Source organism: Gallinula chloropus (genome assembly GCF_964237585.1).
Source record: "Gallinula chloropus genome assembly, chromosome: 19".
NCBI classification, from domain to species: Eukaryota; Metazoa; Chordata; class Aves; order Gruiformes; family Rallidae; genus Gallinula; species Gallinula chloropus.
Genome location: NC_140104.1, coordinates 920,675 through 944,209, shown reverse-complemented (window position 1 = coordinate 944,209; position 23,535 = coordinate 920,675). Strand labels below are relative to the sequence as shown.

Here is a 23,535-nt window from a genome sequence, read left to right as displayed (position 1 = left end):
AGCAGGCAGCGCTCAGGGCGAGCTGAAGGGAGGCGCTGGGTGTCAGCCCAGCCCCAGGTGCCGGTGCCACCGTGCTGTGGCTGAGCCCCCCGGGCAGCAGCCCCTGCCAGCCCGGTGCCAGCTCTGCCGCACAGTGCCTGCCTGGAGAGCACAGCATCCCCCAGGCCCTGCGGCACCCGCAGCGCAGCAGCTCATCTGCAGCACGGCCACTGCCCCCAGCAGAGGGATCACACTTCCCCAAGCAAGACCTGAGGCTTCAGCAGACTAACCCGGAGCAAGACACCCCTCCTCGCGGGCAGGAGGGGCTGAGCTGGCAAAGCACCTCCTGCGGCGTGTGCCGTGCACAGCGGGGATGGCTGGGCCGAATGCTGCCGCGCCAGGCGGGAGGAGCTGCCTGGGAACCCCGCTCGCTGACCCTGCCCCGTCCCTCCCGCTCGCGTCCCCTCCCCGCGCCCCAGCCCGAGCTGTGCGGTCCCAGCAGATGGCAGCGGTGAGCTGGCAGGGAGCTGCCAGCCCCTGGCCTGGGGCGGCAGGGGAGGGGAGCTGTGCGCTGCCGAGCCGGCTCCGCGCTGAGGAAGGGGCTTCGCTGGCGGGGGAAGGGGCGGCAGCCGCCCCTCTGCGCCCCCGGCGGGTCCCCAACGGGCTGCGTGCTGCTCTCAGCCCGCATGCTCCGTGCCACTGCTCTCCCCACCCTGCTCGCAAGTCGAGAGGTATCCCCATCGCCACCCCGCACCCCTCCATCGCCACCCCGCATCCCCCCCCAGCGCCACCCATCCCCCCCATCGCCACCCCGCTCTCGCACCTCCAGCGCCCCGGGCACCCACATGCCCCCTGTGCCGAGGAGGGCCCGGGTGCTGCGAGCACACAGCTTCAGGCTGCTCTCCCACATCCAGCCTCACGCAGCCGGTGACCCAGGCCGGACCCCGCTCTGCCGAGCTCCCCCAGCGCCAGGAGCACGGCAGTGCCCCCGCGGGAGGGCCGGGCCCGCCCCGGCTCCGTTCCGGCTCGCTGTGCAGGGTGTCCCCAGCACCCAGCCCCCCTGCTGCCTGCAGGACGCTGCCCATGCCGGGGGCCAAGCCCCAAGAGCCGGCATCGCCCGGCTGCCGGGCCAGCTGGCCCCAGAGATCCTCACCCAGCCTCTGCCACCCACCTCCACCCTTCTCCACCTCCCATTTTCCTTTGCTCCTCCTGTTCTTCACTGCTTCCCCTGCCGCCCCTGCTTTCTCCTCCCCCTCTATCACACATCCTACTCCACATTTGCTCTCTCCCTCCTTCTCACCGCTTGCATCTCCTCCTCCCAGCTCTCTCCACAATGCCTTTCCACAAGATACCTCCCCCTGCATTTAATTCCTCTCTTCCTCCTACCACCCTTCCTGCCTCCTTTGCACAGGCTTGGACCTCCCTTCCCCATCAGACCTCCTCACTGCACACACAGACTCTAAGGAGACACTGGCACCAACCATCTCCCTGAGAAAGCCGGATGCAACAAACACCAGCATCCTCACATTGAACAACCACCCACCTCTAGTCCCCCCCTCAGCTTATCTGAAGGGGGAAGCACCTGAGATTTGGTTGACCACTCCAAGACACCTGTGCCAGGGCTGGCCAACAACCTCTCCAGCTGCAACAGGCTGGATTCACACCCACCCCTCAGCTCCACAGCTGCTACACACACACACTGGACCCAGGCTGTAAATTGGGAGCCACAGACTCTGCAAAAGGGAGCAGGATGCCAGTGAGATGTGAAGAGAAACCCCTGGGGGTAACCCAGCCCTTCCTGCCAGGGCAGGTCCACCTGAGAGCTGCACTCCCACCCCAGACAGAAGTGGCAACTTGACCCTGAAAGCCCTGTATGACTCAGGGGCCTGCCAGCCTGGCAGATCCTTCTCACCCCATGACTCTACATGACAGGCATGGCACACAAGCAGACCTGCTTTGGAGAGCACTTAGGAAGCAAATGCTCTCTCCTTGGTGGTCCCTCAGCTCCCAGAGGCTTGTCCTGCCAATGAGTCAGAGAAGGGCCTGGGTACATGGATGCCCAGGGCTCTCAAGAGGGAGTAGCAGGACCATGGGGGAGGCACAGAGAACAACTGGGCTGCTCCAGCTTTAGTGACTGGTGGAAAGAAACCAGCAGAGCTACCACAGGACGGGCTCTACGTTACCATCTCATTTACAGGCTGTGAGAGAGCGTGCAGGCCAGGGGGGACGCACCCTGCTTCTCTCTGTGCTGGGACAAACATCATCAGTCAGATCAGAAGAGCCAGGAGGGTAGGGGGAGAGACAAGAGGAAAGGGGGGGGGGGGGGGGGAGGCAGAACAAGTGCAGAGAGATAAAGAGAAGGAGATGGAAGCAAATATCAGAGTTTGAGCAGGAACTACCTTTCTTGGACACTTTCCTCCCCTCCTTAACTGAGCTGTGTTTTTTAGTGGCTCTATGGGTGCTGGCAGCTTGCGGCACACGGGTGAGGTGCGCGGGGAGTCCAGCGGCTGACATCAGAATAGCCGTCATGCCTACGGCGGGCACCAGATCCACATGCAGGAAGGAAACAACGGGGAAACACATTCATTAACACAGCTTCAGCCCTGCAAAGAAGGTCAGCACACACACACCAACTCCCGAGCCCTCGGTTCGGAGCACGTGGAACACGGCAGAGGCAACGGGGTGGGAGTCAGCGCGAGGACGGGAGCCGGGGGCTCTCAGGGAGAGGAGCCCAGGCAGCAAGGCACAGCAGGGAAACAGGGGCACGAGTCTCTCCTGTGATGCTGAGCTGGTGTGTGAGCAGCACCTTCCTCTTTGCCTCGGCTCTAGGGCTCCTCAATCTGCTGTGGTGGAGTTCTCCTGCCCACCACAGCCCTGGAAGCAGCCCTGACCCTGGGGGCCTGAAAGGTGAGGGGCATCACCTAAAGGACCTGCTTGGCTGCTCCCCCCTAAAGCTACGTCACACCAGCTGACCCCCTGAGCACAGCTTAACTGCCTTCCACCTCCACACAGTGCCAGGCTGACAGTGGGCTGGAGCTGCCCCACTTAACCCCTGCCAGAGGAGCCCCGTCCGACCCATGGTGGCAGCTCCCACTCACCCCACACCATCCCCTCCTTCCTGGCAGCCCTGCTGCAACGGAGTCTGGCCCTTCCCCATCCCAGCCAGCACATTCATGGGGTGCAGTTTGTTAACGCTAATGACTCATTGAAAAGGACAGCCATTCCCTGGAGGCAGAATTGGCACCCAGAGCTCCAGACTGAAGTGCTGATGTTCATCTGGGAAACAGAGGCAGCTTACAAGTCATAACATTCCTGAGGCAGCACATTGCTGCCCAACTTCACACTCCAGAAAACACCTGCCCAAGAAGTGTCTTCCCACCTGCAGAACTCAAAACCCCCCTCATGGGTGCAAGCCCACAGCACACAGCCTCCAAGCAAGCGTCTGTCTCCCCAGAAGCCACCTCTGACAGCGAGCCATGCAAAAACCACATCCTAACCTTCTGGAAAGCCTTGCTGGTATCCTACACAGTAATTAACCACCAAACCTGAGACTTCTAAGGATTTTCTTTTTTTAAGCTTCTATTCAGTCAGGTTGGGAAACTAGAGATGTAAGAGCACGTTTTCAGAACAAGAATGAGGTACCTCACCCACACAGGACTGAGAACTGAGTTACAAGAAGCATCAGCCAGCTCTGTGTGTGCCAGGGGTAAGACTTTTCTGCCTCAGATGTGCAACTGGCTAAGAACCTGTGCCTCCTGCCTGTGCCCAGCCTGTGGCAGTGCTCTGCAAGCAGAGCTATGCAGTGTGACTGCATTTCACACCTTCACACACAGCCTGGGTGCAAGAAGCATCCCAGAGCCTATGTGTTCCTCATACACAGAGCGGGGTGCCTGCACAAAAGCTCTCTCAGCTGAGGATGAAAACAGGCAGAAGGGGGTTCAGAAGATGAAGAGAGGGACACAGACGGATGAAGTCGTTCCCCCAGGGTTACCCAAGAACCTCTGGTAGAGCTGGTCTGGCCAGAAGATCAGGCTGCCCAACGCATGGTGAAACCACAGGCTTCCAAGTGAAAACAGCAAACCAGGCAGCCACAGACCCCCCTCACTAGGTACCATCCACACCAGGCAGCCACAGCTTGCGGCACACGGGTGAGGTGCGCGGGGAGTCCAGCGGCTGACATCAGAATAGCCGTCATGCCTACGGCACTTAACACCCCTGCAGAGTCCCCTGAGGCATCTGATCCGATCCCATGAACTCACATGATCCCTACGCTCAGAGACCTGCCAGCAGCTTACACAGTTACAGCTTTCTCCTAAACTAATCTATTCTTAAAACCATGAAAATTCTTATATTAAAGTTACATTAATTGTCTCTTAAGCTACACCTATATCAGCCTATTCAGCATGATCACATTTCACTGAATCACTTCCAAGCATCTCTGTGACCCGCAGTCCGGTGCTGAAACCCTGGGGTGAAGCTGCTGTCACTGAAGCTGTGACACCATGGGCTTCTCTCTGCCTGCCATGTAAACAAGGGCCTTGTGCAACATCCTGTGCAGAAGCTGAGCACAGGGAAAACACCCTTACGTGAGGAAACCAGCGCTCCACACACACTCGCTCATACAAAAAGCCCAACACACCCCAGTTCCGACTGCTGATCCACACATGCCTCTGGTTCCAGTCCTGGCTCTGGTTCCAGTCCTGGATTTAAGCAGGTAGAAGGGAAAGAGCAATGCTTACCTTTGAGTAACACAAGGCCTCAGCACAGCTACTCTGTACAACTATCCCCACCAGCAAAGTGATGGTTAGTGTGTTCCCCAACACCCCGGCTCGAGGAAGCAGGTGAAGGAGAATCACTCTGTTTCATCAACAGAAAGCTCATTTCCAGCCTTCATCTTAAAAATAGTTTTAGATGGGCCTCCACATGTCCACCTGGCCCACCCCCAGCCCCAAGGCACACCAGCTCAGTCCATTATTCCCAAGAGAAGTTAGTCCAGTTGATCCTTAGAACACCGACACCGAGGTCCCAGAGTTGGCTTCAGACCTGTCCCAGCACGTCACCGTCCTAACCACAGACTCAGAGGGAAAGAAAAGCTTCCAAGAGAAGTTTCCACATGCACCTTGTCATGTTAAAATAGCAGAAAGCAAGGAAAAAGGAATGGCTTTTTGTACAAAGCCTGGTTTTCATTATTCCTGGGATGCCAAGTGGTACTTTTAGAAGAGAGAGCACTGACAAACCCCTCAAAGCCCCAGGCACTCACCACCCAAACAAAACCATGCAGGATCCCCCATCTCCTGTTCATCCACCACAAGTTCCCTCCCCATCCAAGAGCTGTTCCTGCAGCACTTCTCAACATCACCCACAAGATCCAGGGGCTCCATCTATCCTGCTTCAAACGAGAGCCAAAAGCTGCTGAGAGGCACCTTGGGATGGAGCCCAAGGACTGTGAGACTCTGGATACACTTCCCAGACCCAAACCTCCTCCAGGTCACACCTGAGGCTGCCCTCTGCCCATGCCATCTGAGCCCTGGGGTCCCAGGCTCCTCCAGTGCTGGAGGAAGGAGTCACACAGCAGGAACAAGAGGGGCCCAGCCTGTGCACCAGAGAATAACCTGCATAACAAGAAACTCCACCACCCTCTGTGGGTGTTTGAACAGGAACAAAATGCCACTTCCTAGAAGAGGCTCTGGAAACACAGCAGAGTGCAGAGGGGAAGGAGGTGTCCCTAAAGACCCAGCCAGTTCATGCTTCCATCAAACTTATCAGCAATATTCCCAGAGATTTATATTCCTTTCACTAATTAACTTGCCTGGGCTTCTCCTCTGCTTCTGCACCACTCCAAGGACAGGCTCAGACTCAGCTTTTTCTCCATCACACTTAGGAGGCAGCACAGACCTGTGCTGTGTGACACCCTGGATCCAAAGGGGCCTCCAGCCCCAGGGAGCTGCTTCTGTGCTGACCACACTCACCCCAGCAGCTTAGCATGCCTCTGGTGAGGTAAAGGTTATTAAAATAATTAACTGTCCCCTCTTTTGCAGCCTCCAAGAACAGAGACATTAATTGCAAGCTTAACCTTTCCATTTTATTTTACTAAATGGTGGTAAATGGCTTATTCTGCTGAGCTCTCCTGCAGCCAGGCACACCTGAACAAGGTATAAATGGAGCATGAGCACTCACCTCTCCCAAATTAACAGCAGATGACTCGCACATGTAGCACAGTTAACGGCATTAACACAGCCCACATTCACCCAGGCTCTTCAGTTCTTCACTGTATTTACTTTTATGTGATTAAACACCTAATTACACAGTCAGTGCTAATAGCCAGGGGATGAGATTCAGAGCTGTTAGAAGCAAGGAGAGTTGTTCTGCTCAGGTCATCCACCTAGATGAGGTCTGAGCTCGACTTTATACCTCATTTCCACAACGACTGATTTGCTAATGGGAGACAGAGGTCTGCAGAGGACACTCAGTCTCCACACAGTGCCCGTCTGGCTACACACTCAGGCATGGCAGTTTTCACAATGGTGGCAGCATCAGACGACTGGAAACATCAACCTGGGAATCATTTTCAGGCAGGGTGAAGCCTGATGCTTGGGAGGAGACTGAGCACCACCCCCCTTCCTGGGATAAGGTGCTTATCATCCTCTTTAAGACTGAGAACCTCACTGGTCCCACTTGCTCCGGAGCGGATCTCAGTGTCCAAGGAGCTAATAACCTCAGCAGAGCATGTGTGGACAAGAGGCAGAGGAAGGACAGGGCCCATAGGTGTTGTGTAGGGTCTGGAATGGGTACAGAGAGCGCAGCAGACACCCCAGACAGGCACACAGTTGGACATCTGCTCCAGCAGAGCACGTGTCTCCGCAGGCAGCACCACAGCACCCCACAGCTTGGCAGTGGCTGGGGCAGAACAGAGCGAGTGTGCCTGTGGCTCCTGGCATGGAAACGCTCCCCCAGGAGCTGCAAACACCACAGGCACAAGGGGTCCTTTCCAAGGCAGCACCATGGCACGTTTACCAGGCACAGCTACTGCAAGAGGAGCACTGAGAGTCGGCGCTCCCATCCCTCCCCGACACACTCCTGGGGTGTACCTGGCCCTGGGTTCACACGTCTGGATGTCAACAAGCCCATCCTTACTCTGCTGCATCAGGAAACAGTGTCTGACTCAGCTTCCATCCCCTTCTTTCCCCAGGCTAAGGCATCACATGCTCTTTTTCTAAGGTAATGACCACCTGAGCTTTTGTAATAAAGCCACATTGAACCCCCCCCCATTAGAAACCACACACCACCTCACAGCACCCTTCACCCCTGACTTGAAGGAGCAAGGAGCAGCTAGCACTGAGCTTGAGCCACGTGCTCCCCCACACTCATCCACACCTACAGAGAGAAGGTAAAAACCCAACCTCCAAACAAACCCACTCACTTGGAGAGCCTCAGGACCAGCACTGCTGAGAAAAAACCAGCTGCTAAGGTTTGAGCATCCCATTCTCCCCCAAATTCATCCTCTTCCCCCTTCTGATGAGTCACTGGGCCTGAATCCCTAAGTGCCAGTGACACTTTGGACTCTTCCTAAAAGCTAACAAAGGCAGGCAAGTGCCACAGAAGGACAAACCACTCGTGTAACCCTGGGGACAGGGTGGGTAAAGCAGAGCAGGATCCTTACCTGCCAGGGCCTGGGTCACCTTGCTGGGTTTGGGCATCTTGACTGGCAGGCTTGGGGCACTGGAGAGGAAACAAAGGAAAAAGGTGTGAGCCCAACAGCACCCCCAACTCTTAACACACCCCAGAAACCTCAGCAGTGCACTGCTCCCTCCTGGGGGGCCGGCCCTGAATATAAGCTCAGGGATTTGTTGCTCAGATGAGCCCCACCTGAGACCCTCACCCAGGAGCCCTTTGCCCACTGGTCTCCAGCAGCTGTATTTAAGGAGCCCAGTCCTTACCAGAGCTACTTAGTAGGTTTTACTTATCTCTCAGGTGGACCTCAGGTCTATGTTTCTACTGCTGTTGCCTCCTGACTGGATGCTGGGCTAGAATTATCCTGGTTTACTGGTGGACCCTGTTTCCATCCACCTCCTTCTCTGATCCCACAGGGCATCCCTGTCCTTCCTGCTCTACTGCAGAGCTTCCCATGAGCAGCTGGCCTGGGCTCTGGCAGACTGCTGCACCACAGCATGAGCAGCCAGGAACTGCTGGGATGCAGCAAAGCTCATCTGAGACCTTCCAGGTGACTTATCTCCCCCCAGAGCAACTCTGCTCCCCAAAGCACGAGCCCCTCATGCTGTATGAGAAGCTGCAGCTGTACAGATCAAAGGAAGGAAGTGTTATTTGCTTTCCAGGTGGGGAAACTGAGGCAGGGAGAGGTCAAGAAAAGCACTTGAGCACCCACAGCTGCGATCCTGGGTTGAACAGCATCAAGCCTTGGCTCTCCCTGTGCATCCACGGGGTTACTGCAAGATGTAGGAACAAGGGTGGAAAGGTTGGAGGAGAATTAGAGGAGTTTGGCACGCAGCTTCCTTTGGCAATTGAGAGGACTGGCACACCAAGCATTCCCCTCAGGTTCCTGACCTGCTTGTCTTCGCCATGCAGGAAAATAAGGGGAGATGGGAGAGGAGGATTATAAACACATCCAAGTGACCTGCAGCTGGGGTGTAAAAAACACCCAGATCACACTAACTGCTGCTTCTCCTTGTGTCTTGGGCAAGCAGAACATCTGTGTTTAGATAACACAGACCTGTGGTAGACTCAGAGGCACCCTACCCTATCACATGCTTGAGATTCCTGCCCTGCTCCAGGGGAGAGCAAAGCCCAGCAGTGAGCTACCCCTGCACCAGCCCCAGGGACACGGGCAAGGCCAGCAAGTCCAGCAAACCCAGCACAGCCCCAGCTCTGCAGGGGCCCAGCTGCTGCTCCAGGGACCCCCTGGCTGGTGAGGGAATGAAAACAGCTTTTCTCCTTGCACTTCAGCCGTGGGTTTGTGGCTGATGCTGAGCCCTGCCTGTGCTGGCTCCTGCAGATGCTGCTTCCCAGCGCTGGCAGCTGCCCCCTAAGCTCTCTGTGGGCAGACAGGGTCAGGTGTTGAGCTGACAGCAGGAGCTGGGATGGAGATGGTGAGCAGCAGCATGAAAGCTGAGGAGGGGTCACTAGAGGAGAAAGCAAGCAGGAGCCAAGCAGGCAAAGCAGGAACATCTGAAATGCAACGTGCTGGCACAGAGAAGCCACCCATGGACAGTGTCAGTTAATACACATGGGACAGGTATGTCAAAGGACTCCCCAAAAGACTCAGAACAGTATCAAACCCAGACAACCTCTGGGAGCCCACAGAGCAGACTAAGGTGGTCCAGTGCCATCCACTGCCTAGGGAGGGAACCCAAGCCCTTCCAGCTCCCAGAACAGCAGCACGGCCAGCGGTCCCTCTCTCCAGCCCTGCCACAATCCTTGTCCACATTTCCATGGCAGTGACCAGAGCTGGAAAGATTTTTGAGTGACAGGTGGCTGTCCTCCATCCTCACCACAGGGACACACCCCCACCTCCCTCCTCTCCTACCTGCTGCAGTCTGAAACACGTTCCCACAGGCATGCTGAGCTCATTGCTGCGCTGACAGCCTGGCCAGGCAAGAACAGCTCTGCAGACCCTTAAAAAGCTCTCCAGACCGCAGAGGTTTCCCTTCTGTCTCTTTCAAAGACTGTGTTTTCCCTTCTGCTACCCCAAATTTTGCAATGGTTTCAAATGACGCAACGGATTGTTCTTGCTCCAGCCCAATCCAAACGGACCAAACGCAGCAGAAATCCTCCCCTGGGTTTTAAAGGGCTTGAATCAGATGCCATGACTCCTCTTTATGACTTTCTCCTGACTCAGCCTCTTCATCACAGCTCTTCCTCAGGTATTTCCTCCTCTATCTCTTTGCTTCACTTCTGCTCCTCTGGGATCCCCTTCAGATGATGGCCAGGCTGCTCCCTCTCCAGCTGCAGGTGAGGAGGGTATTTAGGACCAGAGACCTGCTCCCAAAGACCAGAGGCAGTGGACCTGACCTCTCTCCTTCCCTCTTCTGACTGAGCAGCCAACACGGTGCCTGGGCAGCCCCTCCACCCCCATCTGTGACCCTGCACGTGACTGATACTGAAGATCTTGTGCTTCATCATCACACCACGAAGCACAGCAGCCCCCTTGGGTGCTTTCACTTCCTCACAGAAGGTAAAAATACAGCAGAGCACAAAGCTGAACGTTCCACTCTGCCAGGATGGCGGGTGGGCAGCGGGGAATCTTTCCAAAGGGCTGAAGCACAAGGTCATTACACCTGAGGTTGAAGAAAGCAAAGTCAGAGATGCTCTGGGAACGGGATCACTGGTAACTACACCTCGAGAAGTCTGGCAGAGTGACTCTTCACTCTTCTTTCCTGTGCTGCAAGGCTCAAGGCCAAGTCACCCAGGAACCAGAGCTTCTATGAAGCGAGATGAGCCCTTGAGATGTGCAGAGGGAAAGGGATAAGGAATGGGAGCATTTGCAAGCAGTCGTGGTGTGGATGCTGCAGACAGGTCACGCCACGACGCAGCCTCCGGCTGGGAAGCAAAGGGTGTGAGCTCTGACTGCTGGAGGCTTTGTGCCAACTGATGTGATGATGGTGAAACCTGGTGCTGCTCCTTGCATGAGGACTAAACACACACACACACACACACACACACTCAGTCAGCAGCATCCCAGCTGCAACAGCATGGGATGTGCTGACCCACGGGTGGGAACACACCGGCGGGGCTGTCCCGCTCCCTGATCTCTCCCCCATCTGCAGAATGCCCAGACCAAGGCTGATGAAATCAAGGGAATCCACACTGCCTTGGGGTGCCTCAACCACAACACTGCTTGTGCAGATCTGCAGCCACAGGAGGAAGTGTTGCCCTGCCAGAAAGGGCACAGGGACGCTGCTCAGAGCCGGCTCGCAGTGTTTCTGGAGGAGGAAGAGGACAGTGATGTAGTATGATGTGGGCTGTGCCCCTACTCTGAGTGCAGGCTCAGCAGCGTGAACAGTTAGATCACCAGCTCAGACTCCAGTTACTCCAGTATCACCAGTTCAGTGCTGGCTTCATGGGAGAGAGCCAGGCTGGGGTGAAGTCCTGCTGATCCTCAGGCCATGCTCAGCTGGGAGAAAACTTGATGCCTGCAAACTGGTGGGGCTCTTGGGTAAGGGAGATCAGGAGAGCATCAGTGCAAGAGCAAGCACTGCAGCCCAGAGAGGTGGGGGGGATCCTGAGAGTCCTGCTGCCTGCTGCCCACAGATGACACCTCTAACCAGCCAGTGCCTGTGACTCCCAGCCAGACCTTCAGGCTGTGCTTGCAACACCCCAAAGTCAATGCCTGAATTCTCTGAACGTTTCCTGGTATCGATTCCCTCTCCCTGGTCCAATGTTGTCCTCCCATTCACTGCAGATCCTGCTCTCCTGCTGCTCTGTGTGCTGGAGGTGACTGAGTGTAACGGGGTCACGAGGTGGTGAAGAGAAGGATGCAAATTAAGACACCATCCTCAAGGATGTAGCAAGAAGATCCGGGTAAGATTTCCCATCACCATCTCCAGGGGGAGGGGGCCAGGCTGGTATTTAAGTATGACAAAACCACATGCTTCTCCAGAATGTCAGGATACTGCAACACCAGTGAGGCAGCAGAGCAGGAGATCAGCGAGGAAGCGTGGTGCCCGCAGCTGCTGCCCTCACCAGGTGGCCAGGTCTGAGCTGAGCACCAGCTAAGCTGCACACACACATCCCAGCAGAGCAGACCCAGGGAGGTGTGTAGCAACCCACCCTCCCCACCGCATACAGACCTTTCTCCCTTCCTCTCCCCCAGCACACCAGCCACATGTTCCCATTTCACAGCATCTCTGTAGCCCTTTTTAAGCCCTCCCCCCCCCACACACAATTCGGGGCTGCATGCAGCCCTGCCTCACACTAACACCAAGTGTTACCACACCACCCAAAGGTCTGAGCCCCTTCCCAGGTGACACTAGTGATCACACAGCAGTCTGTCCCCTTTCTTCTCAAGCAGATGTCAAAAGCCAGACCCAGTCCCTCTAAAGGGGAACCTTTCAGTGCCATACATGCAGCCACGTGGATTCACGGTTTGCTCCTGCCACCAAGCAGAGGAGAATCCCCCCTGTTCCCACTCAGAAGTGGTGCAGGATCACAAGGGCTCTAGGATGTCACAATGGGCCCAGCAGAACCACTCACTACCACCCAAGCTGCTTGTGCACGTGCCTATAGACAGAGCTGAAAGGTGCAAAGGAGGAAAGAGAAAAGGGCAGTCCCAGTCCAGGTGCTGGTTACACCTCCTGATCCTACAAAGCTCTGGCCATGGGTGGTTCCCCATGGGAGATCTGAAGGTGCAGCACCAGGCTCCTCTCAGGAATACCACAAGAATCCTTCCCCAGCTCCCTGACTCCCTGCTGTTAAACCAAATCCTCCCCGAGCTGCCTACCTTATTTGTAGGCACAGCCCAGAGCAGCACCCAAAGCTGCAAAAGCTCAGAGGGGCCAGCAGAGCTACAGTGGGGATTTACCTGGCTGGGGCAATCCTGAATCCATCCCCCAGCACTCTGCTTCCTGCAGCTCTGCTTCAGGAGCACCCTGCCCTGTAACCAGCCAGCACAGCGGGAGGAACGGGGCAGCTCCTGCTCCAGGGACGGATGCTCTTCGGCACGGGGTGGGAAGGATGCTGCCAGGGAGCCTGGGCAGATGAGCCCTGCCTCACAGAGCCAGTTCACAGCAGCAATATGAGGCCAAGGCCCTTGCCACAGTGTGCCCCATCTGCAGATCCCAGTGCTGCCTGCCAGAGGCCAGACTCATTAACTGTGTTTAATACACAGGAGGAAACCAACACACCAAGCAGCAAAGTACCTTGCCAAGGATATTAGCATCTATTTAAGCCTTGGCACTCCTCACTGGGCTTTCCAGAGACTCTGACCCTCTTGAGAGCATGGGGAAATTAAGGCTGCACTTTGAAGGGCCTGAGCTCCACCCTCTCTCCCAACAGCACCCGCAGCCAGCAGGAAATCACCACCACCACAAAAGCCCCGGCGTGCCCGTGCCTCCACCAGCCTGTACTGGGGGCTGTTCCCACCTATTAGAAGGAACTGTCACAACCACACAGGGAGTTAGGCAGCTCTCCAGAACAAACTACACCTCTTTCTCAGCCCTGCAGGAGATGTTTGCTTCAGCACTGCTGGTTTTAGCTGCGTTTCCCAGAGACACTGGGTGTGTGCGACTGCACCGCCTTCCCCTCTCCCCCCAACAGCTTCTGAGCCCTTCTGCCAGCTGCAGCTCAGCTCCCAGAGGCAGGAGCTGGGTCATCCCAGAGAGCTTAGTGAAGATAAGCAGTTTTGTAAAGGCAAGTAATCCGTCAGGGCTGCTTTGGAGCCAAGAGCCATGGGGTGAGCACAGCACAACCTTTATTAGACAGCAGAGGATCCACCGCGGGCTGCTGCTCCCTCCCCTCCGAGCACAGGCTGGCGCAGGAACTGCACATCCCAGCTGAGAGGATGGAGCAATGCTGCACACCCCACGCAGCCAGAAAACCCTGGGTGAGCTCATTAGTGCAGGATAATTAGCCCTTGGTGTTCACCACCACAAGGGCCCCACTACCCGGTGATGCAGGAGGAGCCGGAGCAGCAGCGGTGAGGGAAGAGGAACTAAGCCCAGGCCAAGCCCAGCTGAGGGAGGAAGATGGGAACCTCAGGCATAAAACAACCCAGGAATGCTGGGGCTTAGGAGTTAAATGAAACACATTGTTGCAGTTGGCTTCTCGGGTTTCCCCTAATTCACAGCAAGGAGATTATTCTCTGCTGGAGCACGGGTTTGGTGAGCCTGAGACTGGAACCCCAGCCAGGAGCAATTACACCCACCCAGAAGCATTTCCGACTCAAACCCAGCATGGGGGTGACAAGGGAAAAGCCATCCCAGGCTGTCAGCTGGTGCTGAGAAAGTCCCTCTCAGGCAGGGAGCTACGCTGGGAGACACAGATTGCCCCCCTGTGTGCATCTGTCTGGCAGGGAGGAAGGGAAACACCCCTGGCAAAACTAACCCCAAAGGACTGGAGATCCAGACATTATCCATCATCCATGAAGAGCCACCACTGCACATCTTTGTTGTGCTGTTCTCTGGGGTCTGTCTGGCTGAGCCCCCAGCTGCTGCCTCCCTCCAGCACAGCGCATGGCCACGGGCTGCATCTGCAATCCACATGTGCTCCTGCATGGGGCAGGGGACAGGGGCTTCCACAGACACATCTAGGGGAAAGCACCAGTGTTAACCAGCAGAAAGGGAGCTGTAGACAGAGAGACAGCTCCTAATGTCCTGCCTGCAAAACCTCCTCCCAGACAAGCCCTGGAGCCAGACAAGCACCCAGCATCCTCCTCATGTCTGGGCCAAGCTTGGGTTCTGCCAAGGGATCAGGTCACACTTGCCACACAAGCCCGGGCAGTGCACCCATGTTCAGGCACACTGACACCCCAGCAGGGACAGAGGGACGGCAGCCAGGAGCGCAGGCTCTCTGCTGGGGGTGCCTGTCACTCAAATCTGCCAGCACTCACACGCTGCCTTCCCCACACCATGTCTTCTGCTGCCCCAGCAAAGATGTACCCATAGCCCCCAGAAAGGCTGGCTTGCCCAGGGATTACTGCCAGTTTCCAGCCACCTCACCCCTCGCACACCATGAGCAGTGAAACAGGTTGCACCAGCCAGACCTTGGCCACCACAGTGCTGCTCGTCCCCAGCCCAGGCCACCACCAGTACCACAGCAGTGCTACTGCCCTGGGAGGGCTCTGCCCTCCTCTGCTGTGCCCAGGCTGCCCGTCAGAGGGGACCAGATGTTCCAGCCACAAAAGCCACCTTCAGCAGCGCTGGAGTGAGGGCCAGAGCTGGAGCAGGGAGCACAGGGGCCCTGCACTAACCCAGCACTCGCCTGCCGCAGGGCTTGAGCGGTTGGTGGGAGCTGCCCGCTGTGTGAGACCCAGCACAGCCACAGCAGTGTCCTCCCCAGAGCCCTGGCTGGGCACCTCCAGGTCTCCTCCTGACTCTCCCACTGCTGCCAGTCCACACTGCCTGGCCCATGGGCTCAGTGCAAGGTAAGGAGCCCGGGTCACCCTCCTCTAGCACCTCTCTGCTCCTCCCAGGATAGTCTGTCCCCCCTCAGCAGCACCCACCACATCCAGCCCCTGACCGGCTCCAGACAGGCTCGTGGGACAACTGCCATGGCATTTAGCTCTTTGTTTTTAACCTTCCCACCCTGGGAGTCACTTTGTGAATCACACTCAGGCTCTGGGGAAGGATGGGGGCTCCAGGCACCCACCGACCAGCAGCTCCTGCAAGGGGGAATTAACAGCTTCTGCAGAAGAGCCAGAGCCTCACTGGGGGCTCCTGTGTGCAGCACTGAGGGCTGATTTGCAGCCCCATCTGAAGGTGTTTGGAACAGAGAAGCACTGCAGAGGCTTAAGATGCCACAAAAAAATCAGCAGGTGCAAAGAAAGCACAGGAAAAAGAGCGTGAGAAAGAAGAACAGGATGCAGGAAGTGATTCTACCCAGGCGGCCACGAAGAGGGGAAAGTCCTGACGTGATGGTAAGGAAAATATCTCAAGATTCCCCACCTTGCTTAAAATACAACGAGATGCAAACCAAACCTCAGAGCCTTGTGGCTTGTGTAATTAGCAGAGTGTGCTTTCACCACCCTTCCACATCTCCCAGCTCTGCATTTCGCTGGGGTAGCTCAGACAGGTAGATCAGCCCTGGCAAGTTCCCCTTGGGTTTCTCAGGTGCTCAGGCAGTGGTTCAGCACCTGGATCATTTACAGGCACTGTGACAGTCACACAGGGTGACAGTCACACACAGGGGGAGCAGGTGGGCAGCCCCTCACCTGCTCCTCAGTTTAACCCCTGCAGATACTTGGTGCTGTCACACAGCAGCCAGAAGACCTCAGGCAGCAAGGGCTTGTGTGCAGGAAGAGTCAAGGCCCTGCAAGCTGGTTAGTGGTGATCAGGGGTGGGCTGGGCACCCAGGCTTCACAGAGGTCATGTCCTCTGTGCATGCTTTGTGACACTGATCTCCCACAGTCCCTAAATCCCCGCTGGGCCCCAGTGCTGCAGCCCCCCTGCACCCCACAGGGGATAACCACCTGCAGCAGCCCACACCCTGGAAAGGAGCTGAGCTGTCAGACCACCAGACTGCTTTCCATTTAGCTGTCAACAGCCCAAGAGAAGCCCTGCCTTCCACACCTGTAAGGTGCAAACACAGCCCTCCTTCAGCTCCAGCTGCTCTCCAGTGGGAGCTGAAGGGCTGTGCTTTCAAGATGCACAGCAGCTTCAGCCCTGTCAAGAGAGGAGCCGTGGTGAAAATACATCAGGACTTCTCCATCAAAGTTGGAGCGTTTGAGGGGTGACAGCTCCAAGACCCAAGGAAAACCAGACCTCAGCCAGCACCACAACAACTGCCAGTCCCTCCTCCAAAGTGGCTCCCTCCAGAGAGCCAGAGCCCACCCTGAGCACCCAGCTGGAGAGGGTCACTGAAGCTCAGATGAAGCTACTTTGTCAGATACTGGAACAGGCTGCCCAGGGAGGTGGTTGAGTCACCATCCCTGGAGGTGTTTAAGAGCACATGTTGTACCTGGTGACATGGTCTAGTATGGTTGGATAGATGGTTAGACTCGATGATGTTGAAGGTCTTCTCCAACCAAAACCAATATGTGATTGTAGGAAAGATCAAGGCAAAGGACATGGCAAAACCCTCACAAGGGAAGGCTTAGCTGGATTTTAGATCACCCAGAGTCCAGCTGGTGCTTCCAGTCCTCCAACAACTCAGCAGCAAAGCCCTACAGCACCCCAACATGTGGAACATGAGCCTCTTCTGCAATTATCCACTGGTACCTCTGCTCTGCATCAGTATTTAAGCTGATGAACAGCCTGGACACCATTCAAATTGCTAGGGTTGCCCCAGTGATTTCAGATAGAGAGGGGTCAATATGGTTCAAGGTATCAAGGAAGAGGAATGTAAATTACTGGTTTGGTTTCCTAAACATCTTCACAATGGATTTAAAAGTTCCTTAATCAAAGCTGATTTAGTCTTAGGGCTGTTTTGGGTCTTTTCTCCCTTGCTTTTCACCTTGAAAATATCCAACACTGACTGTTATATATATATTCTATATATAATCTATAATATCCAACACTTAGTTTTCTCAGACCTGCAGAATCTCAACCTGACTGCTTTCTCCAGTAGGTTTATGGAGACCAGTAGCCAGGGACTGCAGTTCAAGCGTGAGAAAAGAAAGGGCAAGCAGAGGAGAAGCCTTTTCACCCTCTGCACTGGACACACAGCTCTCACTCCTAAGGAGAACACCCTTGTGAAGTCCTCTGGGACAGAGAGGCTCCTAGATACCCCAGACTGAGCCCAGCAGGCCTCAGACACACACACAGTACGTAAAGGTGAAGCAGGGTCTGTACCTGACTCCGTTAGTGGTGGGCAGTCCTGTGCTGGGAGCCCCAGCCTGAGGCAGAGCCCAGGTGCTCTGCGCATTGAGTCTCGGTGTCGATCTCGCTCCGGACAAGGCTGGTTTGTTATAGGGCACGAAGCTGGAGGAGCTTCCTGACACTGTCCTGCCGGGGCCCTGGTGAGCGGTGGGAGAGTTGGGGAAGTTCGTCATGGAGTGGCGGTAGCGCGTGGTGATGGGGCCGGTGCCGCCGCCCAGCCAGCACTGCTGGCAGGAGCACGCCAGCCCCGCGTGGGGGGCGGCGGGGGAGGCCGTCACCGGGTACGGGGCGTCCAGGCGCCTCTGGACGCTGCGGCGGAACCTCGTGGTCTTGTTGGTCTGGACTTGGGCCACGAAGTCAACTTCGTAGTTGTAGCCCAAGAGCCGGAGGTCGACCCGCTGGTGGTTGGTGGCTCGGGCCTGCTCCAGGAACACGCAGACGTTCATCTCGTAGGGCGACCACCCGCCCTCGTCGTTCTGCCACTCCCACACGATGCCCTGGGCCGCTGCGGAGTCCCCGGGGAAGAGGTGCCTCCGGACAGCTCTCATCGTCCCTGTGTGGGGAGAGGGGGGGGAATAAAGGAGATCATTGTGTGAGCAGGGAATTAAAGGGGGGTATTGTCTCAGGGACTCGTTTCTGCAGCATCGACGTCGGGGTGGCCTTCCTCACCTCGTCCCCACCAAGGGCAGTAAGAGAATTCCCCTTCCTGACAGAGTTGGGGTTTGCTTAGAGAAGCCCAGTGCCCCCGAGATCCCTGTCCCTCTGCCAGGTCTGATTGCAGGCTGGCAACAGGTTCAAAAGCTGCTGGGAGGAAGGGTGGGAAAGGAGGGAAGAGAGGAGGATGCAGAGACAGGCACACCCAAGCACAACGGGCACAGTGAACACACATGCCTCCCTGACTTGGGGGGAAAAAAAAAAGAAAGAAAAAAACCCCCAAACAGGCTGAGGCACAGATCTGGCTGAAAAAACCCAACTCCCACAGCCGTGACGACAGAGTAACTATAGAGACACAGCACCATCAGGAAGTGCTTTGCAGGAGAGCTTCAGGGGCTCAACACCCACTTTGCTGCACAAGCGTCTGGGCAATTTTGCTCCTGGGGAGAGGATGAAGTCCTGCAAGGACAGGGACTTTGGAGGGTCCAACTGGGCCAGCCTCTCCATGCTCCAGAGTGATAACAGCAAGACTAGAGAGGAGAAACCAGTAAAGTAATTGGGAAACTGAAGAGTGCAGCTCCTCAGACAAAGGAGGAGAAATGAAAACAGACATGCTACTCTTGCCAGGGCCCTCAACAGCAGGAGCTCGAAAGCCCCTGGAAGCCCAGCTCTCCAGGGAGACTTCTGGACTCCTGGTTACTTACTTTCTTTCTTTAGAAAAGCAAAAGCCTGATGAAAGGGAGGTGAAGCCACCCAACAGGGCAGCAGCTCTGCAACCACTGCAAAAACAGGTTCCTGCGGCAGGGTCGAAACTGCTGCTGGTGGGAAAGTCCACAGCAGCTCTCAGCACTGAGAAAGAGGAGTGGAAAATGCCACAGGGCAAGCAAGTCTGGGGATGCAGGCAGGTGGGGGGTGGTGGTGGTGCAGGGAGTCATTACAACACAGGAGGAGCTCAGGGAAGAACAGCCCCACTGGCAAAGAAAAGCCTCCTAAGAGGTCATGAGAGTTATGACCCATAACTCACGGGATTTATGACCCTAAGCTCCAGGACCACATGAAAAACAGTATCCAAACCTGGAGCCTGCAGAGAACTGCCCCAGGATGATGCCAGTGGCTCTGTGGGGCAGGAAATTTCCAAGCAAGCTTTACACCTAACAAGGAAGGCAGCCCACGTGGGACTCCCCACTGCCAAAACCCGATTGCTACCTGTGTTCAGGACCTGGCTGGCTGGAGTATCTCTGCCTCACGCTGCTGTTACTTCCATCTCATGCTCCCAGGGTACTGTGGAAACCACTAGGATTTTGACTGAAACCACAAGGGCATTAAATGTCTCCTCACTGCTAAAAGCTCTGCTCAGCAGGGTGAAAGTCCCATCTCTGCTCCTGTCCCAGCCCCAGGCTGCCAGTGGTCAGCCCGTAACGAGACGCTGTGCTGGGCTGTGAGTACACCCCACATGCCACTGCAAAACAACACAGACCTGAGCTCCAGAGCTGACAGAAAGGCTGAGGCTCTCTCTGAGGCAGAGCAAGGAAGAGCAGGACTCCTCTTTCTGCTGGGGACCCCAAGGCACTGGAATAGCTTGGCTCAGCCTGGGCAGGGGACAAGCAGCCAGGAAAGGTCCAGCACTTTCTCCTGCTTCAGCAGCCAGAGCAGCACTGAGCACACAACTTATGGCACAGTGGGGCTCTCCATCCATCAGCACTCCTAGAAAGCTACTAGCAGTCAGTGAAACATAGCAACCTCTCCCATGAGAACTGGGGTTGAACCCTAATAGCTCAGCTCTGAAGTGTGGGGATTCCTGTGGGACCTGGTCTTGCCCTGGCAGGAATCAGGGCAGAAGGGGTCAGCAGAACCAAGGTGCCCCTGCCCAGCCAGGAATCCACCATGGGCAAGCAGTGGTAACAGCCAAAAGCAAACTCTAGTTGCAAACGTTCCTCTCTGGCAAGGAAGTCCCACCAAGTTTCAGAAACACAAACCTCTGGCCTCAACAAGTGGGCAACAGCAAGGACAGCCCCCTCCCTGGGCAGCAGGGCTGGGCTGGAGCTGAGGTGGTGAGAACGGCACTTCAGCAGGGATGAGTGCAGGGAACCTGCTCCCAGGAGAAAGAGGACTACAGTGGGCAAAGCAAGGTGTCAGAAAGCCTGCTGGGACACAGAAGAGATACACAAGCCTGCCCCTGCCCCACTGGCAGCTCAGAAGCTACAAGCAGTGCTGAGAGGACCTGAGGCGTTTGTGGGCACGCTGGGTTTTGACACCAGGAGCAGGGAGCAGAGCTTTCAGAAGCCAAGAAAAAGACCAAAGCCATGCCCCCCTTCCCCCAGGCTGGCAGGGAAAGCAGCATTCCTCTCCAGGGTGGGCAGACAGCTGCAGTGAGAGGACAACTCCTGTCCTCCCTTGCATTCCCTCCAGCTAATCTGCCTCCACCAGCAGCTGAAGCCCTCTGCTAATCCTGCCTGAAAGATCCCCCTGAACAGCTGTCATTCCCAGTGGTGGGGATACTGGTCCCGTTACACTGGCTTCCTGTTATTCTCCCTGGCTTCCTCTGAAGAGCCTATTTGTCTGTCTAATAGCTGATGAGCAGAATACAACAGCCTGGTTTTTGCTCTGTTTAAAGATTTTTCATGGGGATGTTTCCTGCAGAGCTTCTTTTCCCCAGCACACAACAAAGGTCAGCTGGCTGCTTGCTCAGAAAGGTTCATGTGTAAGGCAGAGCCCTGCAGAGACTAAAAGCTCTGCTTAGAACTGGGCCACTGAAAGGGGATAGGAGAGTGTGTGCAACAGCCACACTGCAGAGCACACAGGTACTTGTGGAGGGAGGTTCACGGCCCCAGCTGCTCTGACCAGCATCCCTCTGACCCATGGGAAACGCTGCAGGAGAGCCATGGAGTACAATTGTTATTAACAGCAACCACTGAATCCACCCAAGGGAAGGAGAGAGCACACCAGCCAGCATCATTTCCAAAACTGGGCCATCCCCCAAAGATGACCAACTCCAGGCTATCCTCTGGTGGACAAGAATCACCAGGGGGTTTGCAGTCTTTCACAAGGATCTAAAGACAGACAAGACCTTTGCAGGGAGACAGCTCCACTCATGGAGAAGGATGTCCTAGTCTCACAGGGACACATCTTTCACCCTCCCACAGGCACTCTGCCACGCTGAGGTGACCTACCAAAGCTTCCCACTAAGAAAGCTCCTCACCCAGGAGAAAAAACAATCCAAGTCAGAAAAAAAAACACAGATGCAGCTGTGGTGGCCGCTCATGTGTGCTCCAACCACTTCCCTTTCCTTTAGAATTTGCCCAGTTGTGCAGTCAATTCAAGATATCACTCACTTATTGCTTCAACTGGCAAGAAACCAGCGCACAGCCCATCTCTAAAGCCTGGGGTGGTGGTTGAGAGATGCTGGCAAAGGGGGAAACCAATGCCTGGAGAATTTTCCAAAGCAGCCATTCATTTGAGGTGTGTAATTTGGGACCTCCCCAGATTTTCCAGAGATGAAAAGCATGCATTCCACCCCTGCCCCTTTTTCTAAGCTACAGCTGCTCAGCTCATCTGGAGCAAAACGGGTAGGAGTCATCCCAGCAAGTTCTGAGCCGCTAGCCTCAGTGACCACAAGAGGTGAGACTGAAAATGAGGTCTCAATCTTGCTGTGAAAGCCAGAGCACCCTTCCTCCCTGGGAGGAAGCAAGCCAGCCTTGTACAGCACAAGTGGGGGAGTATTCTGTTGCAGCACTGAGGCGTTCTGCGGGGGCTGCAGGCAGCAAAGCAGCTTGCGCAGGGCGGTGTGCCAAGGCGAAGCAGCTGGCACTCCAGTTGCAGAGGGAAGGAGGGACACAAATGGGAGGGTCCTGAGCTCTGAAAGGGCCTTTTTATGTGAGTGGCCTTGAATAGATGTGGGTGGGGGGCAGGAAGAAAGTTTCCAGCTCTGGGGGCTCTGAGCTCCTGTGACAAGGCTCCTCTAGGACCACTGCTGCCTGCATGCAGCCAGCCAGCCCCGCAGACCCCAGCCAGCACTGCTCCCCTCACAGGCAGTGCCACCCCCAGAGACCTGTTCTACACACAAGGAGGTCCCAACGAGGTCCCACTTCTCTCCAAGCACACAAGCAGCCAGGTCAAAAGCCCAGCAGGGGCAGGGAAGCTCCCATACCTGTATCCTGGCGGAACTGCGTCAGACTTGGGATGTCGATGACGTAGGGAGCCAAGGCAGGGTCTGCAGGTCCCAAGGGGATGCTGCTGAGCTGCCCTGACCCCAGGCGCCGGCCCTTCTGCTGAGAGGCCTGAAAAACCTGTTCAATGTAGCTGCAGACGTTGCCTCGGTAGGGCCTCCACCTGCCAAACTCATCCTGCCATTCCCACACCGCCACAGCCGGGGAGCTGCTGCCGTGCCCCGCGGCGGCGCTGGGGAGGCCGGATGGCCCAGCCGAACTGCTTCCTGCTCCCTGAGCTGCTGCCATCTCCTCCCTGAGGTCTGGGCACCCCGCGGCTGGAGGTGGGGGCTGTGCTGGCCTTACACCATTCTCTTCTGGGGGACCTGCAGAGAGAAGCAGAAAGAGGACACGGAGCTGAGAACGGTGCCCCAAACCTGGCCCACCCTGCAGCCAAACCACACGAGACACGGGAGAGGGAAACACGCTCAGCCTTTCACAGAAGATGCTCACTCTGCATTTTTGAGAGTGCAAAGAAGTGGACTGACCTAAAACCCCTCTGGTCAAGGGGAAGTGAGGTGCCACCACCCACTCCCTGCCAATGCTAGCATCTCTTCTTGCTGGTTTAGAGCAAAAACTCTCTGGGGAGACTCTGCTTCCTACGGTTTGTGGCACCAAACACCACCCGAGTCACTGCAGGTCTGTAAGCCCAGACCTGAGTTCAGACACCCACTAGCCAGGAGTGTGCCAAGGCGAGGGGACACCCCACAGCCTTGCCATGCTCCTGGCAGCAGCACGCCCTGACCACCTCGACACGAGCTGCTGGCCTGTGAGCAGGAGCACCCCAAGCACTTGTACACACCAATGACCTGGTTACTCTTCTCACTGATCTGAGCTCCAGGGCTACAAAGCCAGCTCCATTCAGACTTCTGACTGCTCAGTTTTGATCCAGGATGAGTCCCTTGACTCACTCTGTGCAGCATTACACATGCAGACAAAGGCAGAAGATAATTCTTTATGCAGAGTCTGCAAATCACAGCGATACATACGCTGAGCGGATGGGAGTGAAGAATGAATGGGCAGGAGAATGGAAGCACCAGGAGGAACACAGGGGTAATAAACAGCCTGTGCTGAAGGCACTCATTCACCAGGTCCTCAAAATCACAGCACATTACCTACAGCTTCTCATCTTGAAACAAGGGGCAATCTGTACCAACAAAGACTCAAGCCAGAGAGTCAGTAAGAGGTGATCTGGGGAAGAGGAGAACAGG

At 56.0% G+C, this 23,535-nt stretch overlaps 1 protein-coding gene across 1 annotated transcript in view; it reads right to left on the bottom strand.

The window, feature by feature from the left end:
* Window positions 1-22,626, bottom strand: part of DTX2 (deltex E3 ubiquitin ligase 2) — a 29,571-nt gene extending 6,945 nt beyond the window's left edge. Inside the window, exons 1-4 of the mRNA XM_084272945.1 lie at window positions 22,267-22,626; window positions 17,439-18,018; window positions 7,640-7,698; window positions 2,379-2,510 (exon numbers count right to left, since the gene is read on the bottom strand). Coding sequence (XP_084129071.1) covers window positions 2,379-2,510; window positions 7,640-7,698; window positions 17,439-18,018; window positions 22,267-22,573 — 1,078 coding nt within the window. The 5' untranslated portion in view covers window positions 22,574-22,626. The remainder of the gene's footprint in view (window positions 1-2,378; window positions 2,511-7,639; window positions 7,699-17,438; window positions 18,019-22,266) is intronic.
* Window positions 22,627-23,535: the final 909 nt, after the last annotated feature.